We start from the raw sequence: 19,013 nt of genomic DNA, 5'->3' as shown, positions 1-19,013 counted from the left end.
CCCCCCCCCCCCCCCCCCCCCCCGCCCCGCCACTGTGTCTGTTTCTGCTACATTGTGGCTGATACAGGCTTTGATGGCCGAATCCTGGAACCTAATCCTCATGGGGGGGGGGTGTGTGGGGGGGTGTGTGTGTGTGTGTGTTTGTGAGTTTCAAGAAACTTGCTGCCAAACAGACCTTTTGGAACACAGTTGCTTTTAAGTTGAGGACAGGATAGCATTCATTTTTCATTTTGCACTTTCAGAAGTGACCTTCTTTCATTGACTGCGCTAATACTTTTTTTTTCCTTCATAGTAACAAATGAATATAATGAATCGCTGCTCTACAGTCCAGAAGAACCAAAAATACTTTTCAGTATTCGAGAACCAATAGCAAACAGAGTTTTCTCCAGCAGCCGTCAGCGTTGCTTCACCTCAAAGTAAGCTTTCAAAGGCTGACTTCTGACTGTGCTTTCATTGCTTGTAATTATAAAGGAGTCTTGGTTTTAAAGTATTCAGTTTGATGAAATTCACTCATTCAAACTAATCTGGTAGGAAAAGTATAGAACTCGTGGAACTAATGAGGTGTCATGCTGTACCCTGGTGAGAATGGTATTTTCCTTCCTAACATACTGTACCATTTTAGAGAAACTGTAAGTGAATAGAAGGGGCATAATTATTTAATTGGGTGATGTGGATTTGTTGTTTTAACATATTAAGACACAATAAGATCAAACTATCACTTTTAAAAAAACTGGAAAGCAACTTTTTCATATGCTATGGGATAAAAGCAGGATAAACATTCTATAAAACCTCAGTTGTATAGCAATAAACTTTGAGAGTAGGACTCATTTCTGTCACCTTTTCCTTAAAAGTAACCCCCCCCTTCCCACATCTACCAGATTAGAGTTTTTTTGAAGGGTGGATATAAAAAAATATATAATTTATTTTGTAAAGGTTGTCCAATTTTCTGAACAAAAACACTGAAAAAATGTCGTCTGTCTCATGGCAGGCAAAGTATGGTTTAATTTTGAATTGCTGCTTATACAGTGTACATATTCTTTTTTTGAAAATACTGTTGATTTTTTTCTAGGAAAAACACTCAAGGAAACTCGTTTTACTCATTTGAGAGTTAATTTTGATTACTCAATAAATCTATACTCCGTTTAGGTGAGACTACAAAGACATTTAAATTTTTGCTCATATAAACAGAATAGGCTTCATGACTTTGGCAGTTGGACAGTATTTCTTAAACTTGTCATAAAAAGCACTTATCAACAAAAGATTGACAAATTGAACTATATTAGAATTAAGAACTTCTGTTAATTAAGACAACATTAAGGAAATAAAAGGCAAGCCTGTGAGATATTTGCAGTACCTATATCCAACAATGGACTTATATCCAGAATATTGTAAAAATTCCTACAACTCGATAAGAAAAGGCAGCTCAAAAATTGCCAAAGTTTTGGACCGTCATTTCACAGAAGAAGGTATCCAAATGGTTAAGTGTATGAAAAACATCCTTGACCTTATTATTCATGTGGGAAATGCAAATTAAAACTACATATTCTGATACCATATACTTACCAGAAGAGCTAAGATGCTAGTTGTTGTAAGGTGGGAGTAACTGCAACTTATATATTGTTAGGAATAGTTTGGAAAGTTGTTTGGCAGTTACCTACCAAAGCTGAATATAGCACATGCATTGACCCAGCAGTTCCACTCTTAGGTGTATATCCAACAGAAACGTATATACACAAATGTCTGCAACAAAAGATGCTCAAGAATATACATAGCAGCACTACTTCCAGTAGTAAAAACTCGGGTGTCAGTGAATAGAAGAGATCCATAAATTTTGGTATTTTTATACAATGGAAGTGTTTTCATACAGCAGTGAAAATGAACACACTACTACTAACGGTAATAACCATGGATAAATTTCAAAAGCATACTGTTAAGCAAAAGAAAGCTAGATACAAGCAAATCTATTCTTCCATTTATATAAAATTTAAGAACAAACAGAGCTATTATTACTATGGTGACTGACATTAGGATAGTGCATGTGTAGGAAGGAGCAGGGCCAGGGGCAGTGAAGGGGCTTCTGGGGAACATTTGATTCCTGATTTGGGTGAGGAATGACTACACAAATGTGTTTGCTGAGCTGTACACTACAAATTTGTGCCTCTTCATGTGTTATACTTAAGTAAAAACTATCCATGAAAATAGTTACATTCTTGTTCAATATTAGTACTTGTAATAATAATAACTCAACATTTTCTCATACGAAAAAAGCCTGTGAGTTCCATCAAGTCTGAACTTGTTCCCTCATAACTGTTTGGGTGAAGGGAGCTATCTTGAATACTAGATTTTGGTAATGTACCCATATATACATAGTTACTCTCTCAAACCAAAGAACTTGATTTTAAAAATCAAGGCCAAATGATCTGCCAATTTCAATAAAAATAAGGGTTTTAAAGAAACCATAATTCAAGGTTAAGAAAACTTAATATTTAATGAGATGTTTCTTTCTGCTCAGGGTGTGTGTTCGTTCTCGTTGTTGGGATGCCTGCATGGTTGTGGATGGAGGTACTTCTTTTGAGTTTAATGATGGAGCAATTGCTTCGATGATGATCAATAAAGAAGATGAGCTTCGAACTGTGCTTCTAGAACAATGAAAGATTTCCTCAGATGACAAATTTTGATTACTGGGAAATGCTTTCATTTCACTGCAGAAACAGACTACCACTCATAAAGCTACGTATTTTGGTTATTATTGAGACTGGTTGGCCCTGGGCTTCAAAGGTGACCAAGAAAGTGAGATTTGCATTATTCTTCTTTTGGATTTGGATAGAAAAGATTGTTCGCTGTGTTAGAAAATGGATGGACTAAACTGATTAGAATTGATACCAGTGAAAGTTCTATATTGCTTATAGTTGGTATCCAAGAGTACTGATATCTTTTTAGAGAGGTAGGCTCAAATAAAGGATTAAATGTTTAGGATTTGAAATTTCACTGTACAAGTTTTTTTTTTTTCTTCCCTTTCCTAACTGTGGAATTGGTCAGACCAAACACATATCATATGATTAGTGTATATTTTTTATAGTACCTAAAAAATCAAGATTTTTAAAAAATTTTGATGGAGAGTTTTGATAAATCCTGACATTGACCTAATTGAAGTAGGTAAATGTGTTTTTTATATGTGCTTATTAGAATTTTCTAATTTCAGAGTACAATATTGTTATGGCTCTTTATTAAGAAGTTCAATCATTTTTGAAATTATCGATGTTTTCATTTAATAATTGACTTTCAGGTTAATTTTGACAGTGCTGGGTGAAATGAAGTATATCTGAAAAAAATCATGATACTGTTACAAATGTATTAATTATCCAGTAGCTTTTTTTAGGTCATAGACCGTTTTTTTTTGAATGCTTTTGAGTCTTAATAGATTTCTTCCATATTTAAAACTCTAACATGGAATCAAAGACTAAAAGGATGAGCTGATTAGACATATTAGGAGTTTGGTGAAACCTTTAAAAAATATTTTCATCTAGTATTAGGAGTATTGTCAGAAAATGGATTCTTTAATAAATATGCAAAACATTAGTTTTGGAACTGCCTTACTTTTAGTATCATGGTAGTTTTCACCTAGCTCATATTCCATGTTTCACACATTAGCTTTGAAAGATAAAATGTTACAGCTTCCTTCACCTCACCCCACCCCCATGAGAGCTCCTTTAGTTTGAGAGGAAATTATCTAATTCTTGATCTACTTATAAGTAATCCTAGAATTTTTACAAAAAGCACCTATTGCTGCATCATGAGACAACTGGTATTCTCATGCCATTTATTCAGAGTTGTATCTTTTTTTCATTTGCTGTTAAAGAGTTATATTCAACATTCAGATATTTATTGAACACGTACCTTGTGCCATGTACTGTGTCAGATGCTGGGTATACATTGATGAATGAAAGACTCTATCCTAATAGAACTTGAGTCTTGTGAGCTCAGAAATTCTGTGAAAGCTAGGAGATGTATAATCAAATTGAGTGCTATTAGTTTTGCCAACGTTTAACATGTTCTTGTCAAATTTTTAAATAAATGTTATATAAAGGTAATCTAGGTTTTGATGTATATCCAGAACAAGAATCTATTTTTCTTTTCTAAGTATCTGCATAGACACTCGGAGCAGTGTTTATATGATGCATACAAAAAAAAAAAGTTTTCCCAGAGCTGGATCTAGTTTCTGGCTTGATTTAAGATTATTAACTGAAGATAACACTTTATGGTATGGGATTTCAGTTCTTTATAAAAACTCTAAGAGGTTTAACTACCTTCTTAGCAAAAATTCCAGCTCCATCTTTACATCAAGCAAATCTGATTGTCCAAAATGGTACCATAGATCTGTTAATATGTACCGTATTAATAGGTAACCTGCTCTGTAAAATTGTTCATAAGCTGTATTTTAAAGGTGAAAAAGTTAATCTGCTCCCTTTGCAGTATAACTTCTAACATTTCTGCTATGTGGTGGGGATTGATTTAGAAGAGAGAAGAGGCAAAGGATATTACAATAGAAGAAATGTTTTTATGAGTTAACCTTTTAATGGCAACTATATGTGAATAAACATAATTAAATTAATGTTTTGTTTTTTTTTTAAAAACTACACTTGTTTCCTTAACTCTTAACAGCAGCATTATTAGAAAACCAGATTGACCCAAAATGTTGTTTCAGGTCTTTTCCACTGCTGTGCCCCGCTGACTTCAGTCATTGCTAATATTTCACACAGAACGAGGACTTATTATATAAGCAAAGGGTAAAGTACTTACTATTTTTGATGCTTCACATGTGTTTGTTTATATTCATAGCCCCAGTAAATCAAATCATATTAAATGTTTTACTAGCCTTCAGTATAATTTCCATTCATTTTACTTTTAAGTATCAAAATAAACAATATGTATAAAATCATTAGAACCAGTTAACACAGTTTTGTATCAAAGAGTCACTTGATGCACATGGAACATTCTCAACAAATTCAAAAAGATCGAAATCCTACCATGCATCTTTTCTAACCACAATTCAGTGAAATTAGCAATCAATCAACCACAAGAAAAAAATCTGGAAAGACCATAAATAAATACATGGAGGTTAAATGACATGCTACTAAACAATGAATGGGTCAACCAAGAAATCTTTGGGATGCAGCAAAAGTAATTCTAAGGGAAGTTTATAGCAATACAGGCCTACTTCAAGAAGCAGGAAAAAGCTCAAACACCCTAACCTTACACTTAAAGGAGCTAGGAAAAGAACAAACAAAACCCAAAACCAGCAGAAGGAAGGAAATAATAAAAATCAGAGCAGAAATAAATGATACAGAAACTCTTAAAGAAGAAAAAAAATCAATGAAACCAGGAGCTAGTTCTTTGAAAAGATCAACAAAATTGATAAATCTCTAGCCAGACTCCTCAAAAAAACACAAATGAGAAAGGAGAAATAACCAACACCACAGAAATACAATTATAAGAGATTATGAAAAATTATATAACACATTGGAAAACCTAGAAGAAATGGATAAATTCCTAGAAACATATAACCTACCAAAACTGAAGCAGAATTGAATAGACCAATTACCAGAAATGAAATTGAATCAGGAATCAAAAACTCCCAACAAACAAAAGTCCAGGACCAGATGGCCTCATAGGTGAATTATACCAAACAAACATTTAAAGGAGTTAATACCTATTCTCAAACTATTCAAAAAATAGGAAGGAAAACTTATAAATTCATACTATGATACCAAAACTAGATACAGCACAAAAAACTACAGGACAGGGGCACCTGGGTGGCTCAGTCAGTTAAGCGTCTGCCTTCAGCTCAGGTCATGATCCCGGGGTCCTGGGATCGAGCCCCGCATCGGGCTCCCTGCTCAGCGGGAAGCCTGCGTCTCCCTCTCCCACTCCCCCTGCTTGTGTTCCTGCTCTCGCTGTGTGTCTCTGTCAAATAAATAAAATCTTTAAAAAAAAAAAAAAAAAACTACAGGACAATAGCTGATGAATATAGATGCAAAATCCTCAACAAAATAACAGTAAACTGACAATACATTAAAAAAAATCACAATCAAGTGGGAAATCCTAGCCATAGCCATCACGTAAGAAAAAGAAATAGAAGGCATTCATATCGACAAGGAAGAAGTAGAACTTTTACTATTTGCAGATGACAGGATACTATATATAGAAAATCCTAAAGACTCCACCAAAAAACTACTAGAACTGATAAATGAATTCAGTAAAGTCATGGGATATAAAATCAATATGCAGAAATCTGTTGCATTTCTGTACCAAATAAGTAGCAGAAAGAGAAATTAAGGCCATTCCAATTGCACCAAAAATAATAAAACACCTAGGAATAAACTTAACTAAGGAGGTAAAAGACCTGTGCTTTGAAAACTATAAAATGCTGATAACAGATGACATAAAGAAATGGAAATGCATTCCATGCTCATGGATTGGAAGCACAAATGTTGGTAAAATGTCTATACTATCCAAAGCAATCTGCAGATTTAATGCAATCTCTATCCAAATACAAACAGCATTTTTCATAGAAGTAGACAAACTGTCCTAAAATTTGTAATGGAGCCACAAAAGACCCTGAATAGCCAAGGCAATCTTGAAAAGGAGAAACAAAACTGGAAGTATCACAATTAGGGACTTCAAGTTATATTACAAAGCATAGTAATCAAAACAGTATAGTACTGGCACAAAAACAGACACCTAGATCAATGGAACAGAACAGAAAACCGAGAAACATAATTATTTATTGTATTGTATTGTATATTATATACAATTAATCTTTGACAAAGGACCTAGCTGGTCTAGTGGTGGTAGGCACCATTTCTGGCTCTACCTAGCTAGCTAGTACTGCTTGCCTTGTCCTCCCTGGCATTCCCCTGCAGACCTGATCCATCTAACCAGCCTGCTCCAGCATGTACCCCTCCAAAACAGCTCCTATGCCACTACACTCAGTAGGCCGCCTTGGTCTGATCCAATGCTCCTCTCACCCCAAAGTGGCTCCTCCTCTGGGGTAGCAGCCCAGCCTACCAGTGCATCTACAGCAACTGTACCTGGGTGCTGCAACCAGCTAAGCTGGGGGTCAGTTCTACCCAGCAGCATGTTCACAGCAGTTGTGCCCTAGCCACAACAGGAGAGTGCACACTCCCAACATGTGACAACCCTGGAGTGCCTGGTTCTGGTGATAAGCAGACTGGATTGTACTTCTGAGTCCCACAGGACACCTTCTACATAAGGCCACTCCAAGACTGGGAGACATTGCTGATCTACTGAATATGCAGAAACACAGAGAGGCAAAATGAGGAGACAGGAGTATATTTCAAACTAAAGAACAAGACAAAACCTCAAAAAGAATTAAATGAAACCGAGATAAGCAATCTACTGATAAAGAGTTCAAAGTAATGGTCATAAAGATACCAAACTTGGAAGAAACACAAAACTTCAACAAATATATAGAAAATATAAAAACCAATCAGACCCGAAGAATAACAAAAATACACTAGAGGGAATCAACAGCAGATTAGATTATGCACAAGTACTACCAGCATCTAGAAGACATGGTTGTGGAAATCACCCAAGCTGAACAAAAAGAAAAAAAAAAAAGGATAATTGCAGGGACCTCTTAGACGACATCAAGTGTACTAACATTAGTATTATAGGGGTCCCAGAGGAGAAGAGAGAGGGGGACAGAAAATTTATATGAAGAAACAATAATAACTGAAAATTTCCCAAACCTGGGGAAGGAAATAGACATCCAGGTCCAGGATGCAAAGAGAGCCCCAAACAAGATGAACCCAAAGAGGTCTATACCAAGATACAATAATTATAATGTTAAAAAACTAAAAGAGAATCTTAAGAGAAAAAAAAAAAACTAGTTATGTACCCCCATAAGATTATCAGCTGACTCTTTAGCAAAAATTTTGTAGGCCAGAAGGAAGTGGTAAGAAAACCTACAACCAAGGGCACTCTACCTGGCAAGATTATCATTCAGAATTGAAGAGAAAGTTTTTCAGACAGAAGTTAAAGGAATTCTTCATCCGTAAATCAGCCTTATGAGATATATTAAAGGAACTTATTTAAGTGGAAAAGAAAAGACCATAACTAGAAGAAAATTATGAAAGACTCACTGGTAAAAGCAAACATACAGTAAAGGTAATGGATCAACAACTTTAAAGCTAGTTGGAAGGTTAAAAGAAAAAAGTGTAAAATCAACTACAGCAATTAGGGATACATAAAATACGTCAAAAACAAAACATGGGGAGGTAAAAATGTGTTTCCAGAATGCTTTCAAATGTAAACAACTATCAACTTAAAACAGACTGCTATATACATAGGTTGTTATATATGAGCCTCATGGTAACCACAAACCAAAAACCTCTAACAGATACACCATAAATAGAGAGAGAAGAATCCAAACATAACACTAAAAATAGTTCTCAAACCACAAGGGAAGACAACAGAAGAGAAATGCAAATTAACCAGAAAACAACAAAATGGCAACAATTACCTATCAATAATTACTTTAAATGTAAATGGACTAAATACAATCAACAGAGAGTGGCTGAATATATAAAAATTAAAAAAAGAAAAGACCTGCTGCCTACAAGAGACTTCAGACCAAAAGACACACAAACTGAGAGTGAAGGGATGGAAAAAGATACTCCATGTAAATGGAAATGAAAAGAAAGCTGGGGGTGAGCAATACTGTCAGACAAAATAGACTTTAAAACAACTAACAAGAGACAAGGGCCTGACATAATGGTAAAGGAATCAACCTAACAGGACGATATAACACTTATAAATATGCATCTAACATAGGAGCACCTAAATATATAAAGCAAATATTAACAGACATAAAAGGAGAAATTGACAGTAATATGGTAATAGTAGGGGCCTTTTACACTGCACTTATATCAATGGATACATCATCCAGACAGAAAATCAATAAGGAAACAGTAGCTTTCAATGGCACATTAGATAAGATGGATTTAGGAGATATATACAGAACACTCCATCCCCAAACAGGACAATACACATTCTTTTCAAGTGCACATGGAACATTTTCCAGAACAGATCACATGTTAGGCTACAAAACAAGTTTCAATAAATTTAAGAGTGAAATCCCAGCAAGAACCGTCTTCTCTGACCACAACAGTATGAACATAGGTATTAATTACAGGGAAAAAAATGGAAAATATACAAGCATGTGGAGGCTAAACAACAGCAAATGGGCCAATGAAGAAATCAAAGAGGAAATCAGAAAATACCTAAAGATAAATGAAACTGGAAGCACAATACTCCAAAATCTGTGGGATGCAGCAAAAGCACTTCTAAGAAAAGTTTGTAGAGTGATAAGGCCTACCTCAAGAAACAAGAAGAATCTCAATCTACCCTTATAACTAAAGGAGCTAGAAAAAGAAGAATAAACAGAACCCAAAATTAGCAGAAGGAAGACAATAATAAAGATCAGAGCAGAAATAAATGAAATAAAGACAAAAAGAAAGAAAACACTGAATTAGTTCTTTGAAATGATAAACAAAATTGATAAACCTTTAGCTGACTCAAGAAAAAGGGCCCAAATAAATAAAATCAGAATTCAAAGAGAAGTTATAACTGATACCACGAATTATAAGGGACTACTATTAGTAGTTTTACACCAATAAACTGGACATCCTTGAAAAAATGATAAATTCCTACAAGAATATAATCTTCCAAAACTGAATCAGGAAGAAAGAGAAAACCTTAATGGACCAATTACTAGTAAAGAAATTGAATCCGTAATTTAAAAAACTGCCAGCAAATGAAAGTCCAGGACCAGATGGCTTCACGGGTAAATTTTAGCGAATATTTTTTTTTTTTTAAAGTTAATACCTATCCTTTTCAATAAATTGAAGTGGAGGGAACACTTACTTCCAAACTCATTCTACAAGGCCGGCATTAACCTGATAACAAAACTAGACAAAGACACTACCAAACAAACAAAAATTACAGGCTGATATCCCTGACAAACATAGATGCAAAAACCCTCAACAAAATATTAGCAAACAATATTTTAAAAAGATCATATAGTATGATGGGTTTATTCCAGAAATGCAAGGGTGCTTCAATATCCACAAATCAATCAACATGATACACCACATTAACAAAGATAAAAATAGGTGCACCTGGGTGGCTCAGTTGGTTAAATGTCTGCCTTCGGCTCAGGTCATGATCTCAGGGTCTTGGGATTGAGTCCCACATCAGGCTCCTTGCTCAGCAGGGAGCCTGCTTCTCCCTCTCCCTCCCGCTTCCCCTGCTTGTGTGTTCTCTCTCTTTCTGTCAAATAAATAAAATCTTTAAAAAAAAGATAAAAATCACATGATCACTTTAATAGATGACAAAATTCAATATCCATTTATGATAAAACCTCTCAACAGAGTTTGTATAGAGGAAAGAAACCTCAACATAATAAAGGCCATATATGACAAACCCACAACTAACATCATAATCAACAGTGAAAAACTGAAAGCTTTTCTTTTACGATCAGGAACAAGACAAGGATGCCCACTCTCACCACTTTTACTCAGTGTATATTGGAAATCCTAGTCATAGAATCAAATGAGAAAAAAAATAAAAGCACCCATACTGAAAAGGAAGAAGTAAAACAGTCACTATTTGCCTTTTACATGATACTATATATAGAAAACCCTAAAGACTCCACCAAAAAACTATTAGAATAAGTGAATTTGGGAAAGTTGCATAATACACAATATACAGAAATCTGTTGTGTTTTCTATACACTAATAAACTATGCAAAAGAGAAATTAAGAAAACAATCCCACTTAAAATTCTATCAAAAAGAATAAAACACCTAGAAATATATATAACCAAGGAGATGAAAGAAAAACTATGAAGACTATAAGACACCAATGAAAGAAATTAAAGATGACACAAACTGAAAGATATTCTGTGCTCCTGGATTAGAAGACTTAATATTGTTAAAAAGTACATACTTCCCAAAGCAGCCTACAGATTCAGTGCAATCCCTATACCAGTGACATTTTTCATGGAACTAGGATAAATAATCCTAAAATTTGTATGGAACCACGGAAGATCTGAACACAAGCTGAGAGAAGAACAAAGCTGGAGGGATCACTCTGATTTCAAGCTATACTACAAAGCTACCGTAATCAAAGCTATATGGTACCGGCACAGATAGACACACAGATCAGTGGGTAAGAGCCCAGAAATAAACCCATACTTGGAAGGTCAGTTACAGTTGACCCTTGAACAATGTGGGGGTTAGGGGCACTGGTGCCCCAACCAGCACAGTTAATCCTCCAAAGGATTCTGACTCCTCCAAAACTTAACTACTAATAGCCTACTGTTGACCGAAAGCCTCAGTGATAACATAAACGGTTGGTTAACACATTTTGTGTATGTATTATATATTGTATTCTCACAATAAAGTAAGCTACAGAAAAGAAAATATTAAGAAAATCATAAGGAAAATACATTTATAGTACTATACTTACTGTATTAATCAATCCCACAAATTTACGTCATCTGTTTATATGAGTAATCATGTGTCATTACTAATATCAATATTGTCTTATACAAAACACTATTAATGTTACACATATTAACACTAAACATCAAAAATGAAAAGACAGTGTGAAAAACAAATTCATATTTATTTACAGGTATAACGATTCATGCATCGATTACAAAGCAGCAGTAATATCATTGCTTTATAGTAGCCTAGTGTAAATAATATGATGGTTTCACAGTGCCCTAGCCTGTGCACCAGTGAATGAATCATTATAAAATACGGCATATGGGGCACCTGGGTGGCTCAGCTGGTTAAGCGTCTGCCTTCGGCTCAGGTCATATCCCAGGGTCCTGGGGATCGGGCCCCACGTTGGGCTCTCTGCTCGGCGGGGAGCCTGCTTCTCCCTCTGCCTCTGCCTGTCTCTCTCTGACTCTCATGAATAAATAAATAAAACCTTAAAAAAAATACTTATGGCATAGAGTATTACAGTCATTGATAACACAGTATTGGAAACACTGTTACGTTTTTTTTGAAAAACCATGTACCTTGATAATAGGCTGATACAGTTTCTCCAACTACAAGAAAGAGGCATACTGTAATTCTTCCAAAGCAGTTATAGAATAGTAAGAATGTTATTAGTTTTATATTAAATATCACTCACCTTATGCCTATGTAAGGATAGGCTATCTACTTCCATACATGTTTTGCACATGACGTTCTGCCCTATGAATACTTAGGTGATGATGATGATGACACAAAAACGTTATCAGATGGTTCTCGCCATACAGTTAGATTTTCACATGAAGACATACATATGTACAACAGCTAAGTTTATTAACTGTACAGCAGGATTATTTATTTTTCATTAAATGGATCATCATAAAGGTCTTCATCCTCATTGTCTTCATGTTGAGTAGGCTGAGGAGGAGGAAGAGGAGGGGCCGTTCTTGCACAGAGACACAGGGATGGCAGAAGCAGAGGTGGAGGAGGTGGAGGAGGTGGAGGGGAGGCAGGCACACTCAGGGTAACTTCACGGAAATACATCATAATTTCTGTCCTTTTTGCTTTTTCAGTGTTCTAAAAATGTTTCTATACAGTACCAGCTTTCTCCCACCATTTGCTTTAGTTTCAGTGCCCATATCATAGAAGGGTCCAGGTAGTAAAAGAAATCAAAAGCAGTCTTAAAGAATCAGAATCCTTTTGCCTGACTGTCTAATGTCAGTTTGTTTTCTGGCACTGCTTCTATGTCCTCTTCTTCATCACCTGGCATTGGTTCAGAAGCACTCACCTCCATCAAGTTATCTTTAGTTAATTCCTCTGGTGTGGTGTCTATTAGCTCTTGAATTTCTCCAAAAACCTTATCTTGAAAGTCTTCATCCCCCACGTTTTTTTTTTTTTGCCATATCCACAATCTCTTTCTTGATATCCTTGATTGGCTCTGTCGTAAATCCTGTGAAGTCATGAACAACATCTGGACATGATTCTCTCCAGCCAGAATTTGTTTAGGGCTTGATAGCTTTCATGGCTTTTTCTATAACCATGCCATCTTGAATGGTAAAATTCTACCAGACTTTCATAATGTTCTGTCAGGGTTCTCTTGCATGGCACTGACAATTCTTTCCATAGAGTACTGTGTGTAATAAGCCTGGAAAGTCATTATGACCTCCTGATCAAGAGGTTGAATTAGAGATACTGTGTTGGGCGGGGTGGGGGGGTGGGGGATGGGTGGGTGGCAAGTAGACCACTGTGATAAACTCACAAGGTTTTGGATGGCCAGGGGCCTTGTTCAATATCAAAAGAATGTTAAACAGCAGTCCCCCAATAGCAAGGTACTTCCTGACTTCAGGGACAATGCACTGATGGAACCAATTTAGAAAGAGTTCTTATTGTCTGGGCCTTCTCAATGAAAAAGACTGGCAGTTGGTGTTTATCTTTTCCCTTCAAGGCTTGGGGGTTTGCAATGGGCAGTGCTGGTCATAAACCCAGTTGCATTTGGACAAAAAAGTAGCCAGTCCTTTCCTGCCTTACATACTGGTACATGCTTCTCTTCCTTACTAATAAATGTCTTTTGTCGCATTTTTTTTTTTTTTTTTTCCTCCAGGATAGGCCACTTTCATCTGCATTAAAACCTGTTCAGGCAGATATTCTTTCTCCTCAATGATTTTCTTAATGGGGTCTGGGAACTTGTTTGCTGCTGCTTTGTTGGCAGAAGCTGCTTCTCCTGTTACCTTGGCATTTTTTAAGCCAAACCTCTTTATAAAATTATCAAACCATCCTTTGCTGGCATTAAATTCTCCAGCTTAAAATGCTTCACCTTCCTTTTCTTTAAGTTGTCATATAATGAACTTGCTTTTTCTCAAATCGTATTCATCTATAGGTATACCTTTCTTATAGCAATCCCAAACCCATATAAAAGCTGCATTTTCAATACAAGATTAAAAAAAAAATAGTATTTTGTAAAAAGTGCATGGTGTTCCTGCCTCCTAGTGTAGTGGCACCAACAGCTTCATAAATTTCCTTTTTTTTTTTTACAATAGTCCTTAGGCTGGATTCATTTACCTTGAAATGGTGGGCAACTGCAACCGCAGACCCCAAGCTACGATACATATCAAGCAATTCAAGTTTTCTTGTAACATCATGACTTTTCTCTGCTTCCTGGGACCACTTTCAGTATCACTAATGGCACTTCATATGGGTCCTAAGGTATTATTCAAGGTTTACATTATGGTAGTAAGCACGATGAAAAATATGTGAGAACTGTTGAGAAATTACTTTTTCAAAGCAATATGCAACTTACTGAAGATGAACTGCTCATGAGGACCTTATTAGCATCACACGGTCATTGAAGTGAATACTCACAATCCTTGAGTTCACTGCAATAGCAGCAGAAGGTGGCTATAAATTTACCACAATAGCACAGTATGTACTACAGTTAATTTTATACAATTACGGTTTAATACTGCATCTTTACATTGTTTACATTTCTCTCAACTGCAAATGGCGCCATGTACAGTCTGTGTGCTTATGTAAGCTTTGATAAATTTTAACATTTTGTAATAGGTTTGTGTTTATTTTATGGTAGTAACTGATGAAATAGACTGGTGTCTACATATTTTTATGCACTCATGACATACTTACCTTTTTAAAATTTTGTTCAATATTTCTAGGCTACATGGTTCGTCTGAGAATTTTTTCAAATTGTCACGTCTCCAAAAAATTTTCCAATATATTTTTTTTTTTTTTTTTTAAGATTTTTTTTATTTATTTGTGAGAGAGAGAATGAGAGACAGAGAGCATGAGAGGGAGGAGGGTGAGAGGGAGAAGCAGACTCCCTGCTGAGCAGGGAGCCTGATGCGGGACTTGATCCCGGGACTCCAGGATCATGACCTGAGCCGAAGGCAGTCGCTTAACCAACTGAGCCACCCAGGCGCCCCTCCAATATATTTATTAAAAAAAATATGCATATAAGAGGTCCCATAAAGTTCAAAGCCATTTTGTTCAAGGGTCAACTATAATCTATGACAAAGGCAGGAATATGCAATGGGGAAAAGACAGCCTCTTCAATAAGTGGTGCAGGAAAAGCTGGACAGCCACATGCAGAAGAATAAAACTACAGCACTTTCTTGCACCTGAGACGAAAATAAACTTGAAAACGGATTAAACACTAAAATGTAAGAAAGATCTGAAACCATAAAACTCCTAAAAGAAAACATAGGCAGTAAACTCTTTTGTCATCGGTTTTAGCAGTATTGGTTTGGATGTGTTTCCTCAGGCAACTGCAACAAAAGCAAAAATAAACAAATGGAACTACATCACAATGAAAAGCTTTTGTACAACAAAGGAAACTGTCAAAAAAAAAAAAATAGTAAATGGGAGGAGATAATTTGTAAATGACATATCCGATAAGGGGCTAATATCCAAAATATATAAAGAACTCACACAACTCAATACCAAAAATAATCTGATTAAAATGGGCAGAGGACCCAAACTGACATTTTTCCAAAGACGACATACAGATGGTCAAAAGACGCATGAAAAGATGCTCAACATCACTCATCATCAGGGAACTGCAAATTAAAATCACAATGATATATCACCTCACACCTGTCAGAGTGGCTATTTTCAAAAAGACAAGTGTTGGCAAGGATGTGGAGAAAAGGGAACCCTTGTACACTGTTGGTGGGAATGTAAATTGATGCAGCCACTATGGAAAAGAATGTGAAGGCTCATTAAAAATAAAACTGCCATATGATGCAGCAGTTCCACTTCTGAATATTTATTGAAGAAAACAAAAACACTAATTCAAAAATATATATGCAACCTTATGTTCACTGCGGCATTATTTACAATAGCCAAAATATGGAAGCAACCTAAGTGTCCATCAATAGATGAATGGGCAAAGATGTGGTATACAGTGAAATATTATTTACCTATAAAAATGAAATCTTGCCGTTTGTGACATGGACAGACCTAAAGGGTATTATGCCAAGTAAAAGAAGTCAGACAGAGAATGACAAGTACCATATGATTTCACTTAAATGTGTAATCTAAAAAAGAAAACGACCAAACAAAACAGAGACTCACAAATACAGAGAACAAACTGGTAGACTGCTACAGGGGAGGAGGGATAGGTGGTTGGGCGAAATAGGTGAAGGGGATTAAGAGGTATGAACTTTGTTATCAATTAAGTCATAGAGATGAAAAGTACGGCATAGGGATATTATTGACTATTCAATAATACTGTAATAATGTTCTATGGTGACCCATGGGGACTACACTTACCATGGTGATCACTTGTAATGTGTAATTGTTGAATCAGCCTGCTATACATCTGAAACTTATGTCAACTGTACTTCAATTTAAAAAAGGACTTAAAAACAAAAAGAGGTAATTCAGGATTTAAATCACTAAAAAATTCACTCCATTGTGCCAATGTACCGTAATACGTGCATCATTATACTTAGGGATAGTGTCTACCAAGACAATTGTGCAAAAAAAATCCAGGGATAACGTGACATATGATATAATGAAAAGAATTCTATGTATGAGAGGGAAGAGATAAGAGTAAATATACTGATGAATTGCTGAGCTACAAGGAGGAATTGTTTATTTCAAATGCAGTGCATTCTTTAACATTAAAAATAAGCATCAGGGGATTAGGGCATAAGTCAACAAGAAGGATTATTAAGTATTCTACATTAAGGAAAATAGAAGAGTATTTTTTTAAGTGTCATGGGTTTTAAGATACATTTTCAAGAAAATTACTGACTAAATAAGGAGGAACTAAAGAGAAAATTAGAGAAGAATATTTTAATTTGATTATTTTATAGGATAGTAAAGGCATGGGTTAGAATTTCATTCATTTCTCTTTTTCAAAAAAGATTTATTTATTTATGAGAGACAGAGAGAGAGAGAGAACGGCGGGGAAGGGCAGAGGGAGAGGGAGTCACAAGCAGACTCCACACTGAGCACAGAGCCCAATGCAGTGCTTGATCTCACCTCCGTGAGATCATGACCTGAGCCAAAACCAAGAGTTGGACGCTTAACCACCCAGGCGCCCCCATTTCTCCTTTTAAAAATCAAATATCAATAGCTAAAAAAATAAAATCAAAATTTGAGATCCTGAAAAAACTGTTGAAGAGATCTGAGTAAGCTTTTGACACCAGTTGATTGCGAGTTCCTCAGGAGTGGGGACAATGAGTTCTCATCTGTACCTTTGCACAATGAGTAAAGACTGACAGAGCTAGGGAAGAAACTGCTAATTACAATAATAAACAATAGTTTTAACATACTGAAATTTAACATTCTTTCCTTATGGTGTGTGTGTGGTGGGGGGGGATATGATAGATGGATATTTGAAATAAGTAGGAAAGTATCTGAGAACCAGGTTTTTACAAACTCTTCTTCTAAATAGACATTTCCCCCAACTACAAATGCTGTTTATTTCCCCACACTTACTTTCTTCGAATGGATGAAGAGGGCTTAAATGACACTGTCATACTAGGCTGGTTCTTCTTGGCTTTCACCAGAAAATAATCTATTTAAAATATCTTTGGTAATTACACTTTATTATATAGCTATTTCCTCCTGCCTCACATCTTCTCTTCACAACATCTTTTCTCTTCGTGGAATGATTCCTCCGAAAATCATTGTATTAATCTTTTAAATGATTCTGTGAGGATTTTAAATGGGTTATTGTAGATTATCCGCTTTAAATGCAGTGTCAGAGTAAAATATCGCCCATCTAGAGCTTCAACCCGTATCACAAAGAGTTGGCCTCATGATGAAGAGTCTTTTTTTGACTTCCTTGGATACTTGGCTAGTTTGGGAAAGGGAGAGGAGTGTTAACAAGAGGAGGCTGCCTTTTTGCTTGTTCCAGGCAGGGTTAGGGTATCCAGTGGAAAGGGGTTTCTTTCTAGTTTTCCTAGTCTCTGGGTTACTTCGTGCCCTTCCTCAGATGCTCTGCACTGTCCCAGGTGCTGCCGCTCAAACACAGTATCTTCCACATTGTAGATCTTCAGTAAACGTTGGACTGAAATCAAGTGCACCAGAACGGAAGGGATACAAGTTATTTTATCCAGAAATTCAGATCTCCGGAACTTGTGGGTGTAGGAGAGGGAGGAATCAAGGGCCACAGACAGGTGTTAGAAACATAAAAAGAATGACAACCAGATGTTATGTGCCTCCTGACGGAAGAACATGATACCACCTAGCAAGAATCGATTCGCTAAAAACAGAACTTGTAAGATCAGCCTTGGGATCAGGGTTTCATAACCCCGGCACTGCTGACGTTTTGAACTAGATACTACTTTGGGGTGGGGAGCTGTCCTATATATTGTAAGATGGTTAGTTAGTAGCACCCGTAGCCTCTGCCAGCTAGATGCCAACAGCACCTCTCTGCTTGTGACAACCAAAAATGTTTTCAGATATTACCAAATGTCTCCTGGGTGGCAAAAATCACCCTTGGTCTAGGGCTTTTTGCTGCTGAATCTGGAAGTAGGGGACAGATTAACCTGTTACATGTCACTCCAGGGATCACATCAACAAAAGTCAGAATGTAGAACACAGGACAACCTAGTTTTTTTCAATAAATAAACTGTAAGGCAAAAAGCCGGGGGGCGGGGGGGGGGGGTTGCAGAACTCAAAGATTAAGAGACTTATGAGAGTGCCAATCAAATGCAGGTGTGGATCACGCCGGACGTCTGGAGCCTCATCAAACAAAGCCGTGTAAGGAAAGCACTGGAGACCAACTAAGGAATTTCCAACAGCATCTTGATATTTATGCTTCAGAATTAATTCAGGAGAATCTCTTTCAGATGTATATACTAAAATACTTATAAATTCTGCTTCAAAGTAATTTGTGTGGGTGGGGGTGTGAGTGGGGGGTTGCGATGATGGATAAAATGAGATAGGGTCATAAGTTAATGACAAAAGTGAATGATGA

The 19,013-nt window shown here is 36.3% G+C and overlaps 1 protein-coding gene across 6 annotated transcripts in view; it reads left to right on the top strand.

Moving 5' to 3' along the window:
* NADK2 (NAD kinase 2, mitochondrial) overlaps positions 1-5,040 on the top strand; it is a 42,643-nt gene extending 37,603 nt beyond the window's left edge. For 3 of the 6 annotated variants that reach the window (XM_032415236.1, XM_032415235.1, XM_032415234.1), the window contains exons 12-13: positions 293-416; positions 2,513-5,038. In XM_032415236.1, coding sequence (XP_032271127.1) covers positions 293-416; positions 2,513-2,651 — 263 coding nt within the window. In that variant the 3' untranslated portion in view covers positions 2,652-5,038. Of the gene's footprint in view, positions 1-292; positions 417-2,512 lie in introns of all 6 variants that reach the window. The other 3 variants (XM_032415231.1, XM_032415232.1, XM_032415233.1) reach the window with 2 other exon arrangements.
* The last annotated feature ends 13,973 nt before the right edge of the window (positions 5,041-19,013 follow it).

This window comes from Phoca vitulina, unplaced genomic scaffold (assembly GCF_004348235.1).
Source record: "Phoca vitulina isolate PV1807 unplaced genomic scaffold, GSC_HSeal_1.0 scaffold17, whole genome shotgun sequence".
Lineage (NCBI taxonomy): Eukaryota > Metazoa > Chordata > Mammalia > Carnivora > Phocidae > Phoca > Phoca vitulina.
The sequence above is the reverse complement of the archived record's forward strand: the minus strand, read 5'-3'. Positions and strand labels throughout refer to the sequence as shown.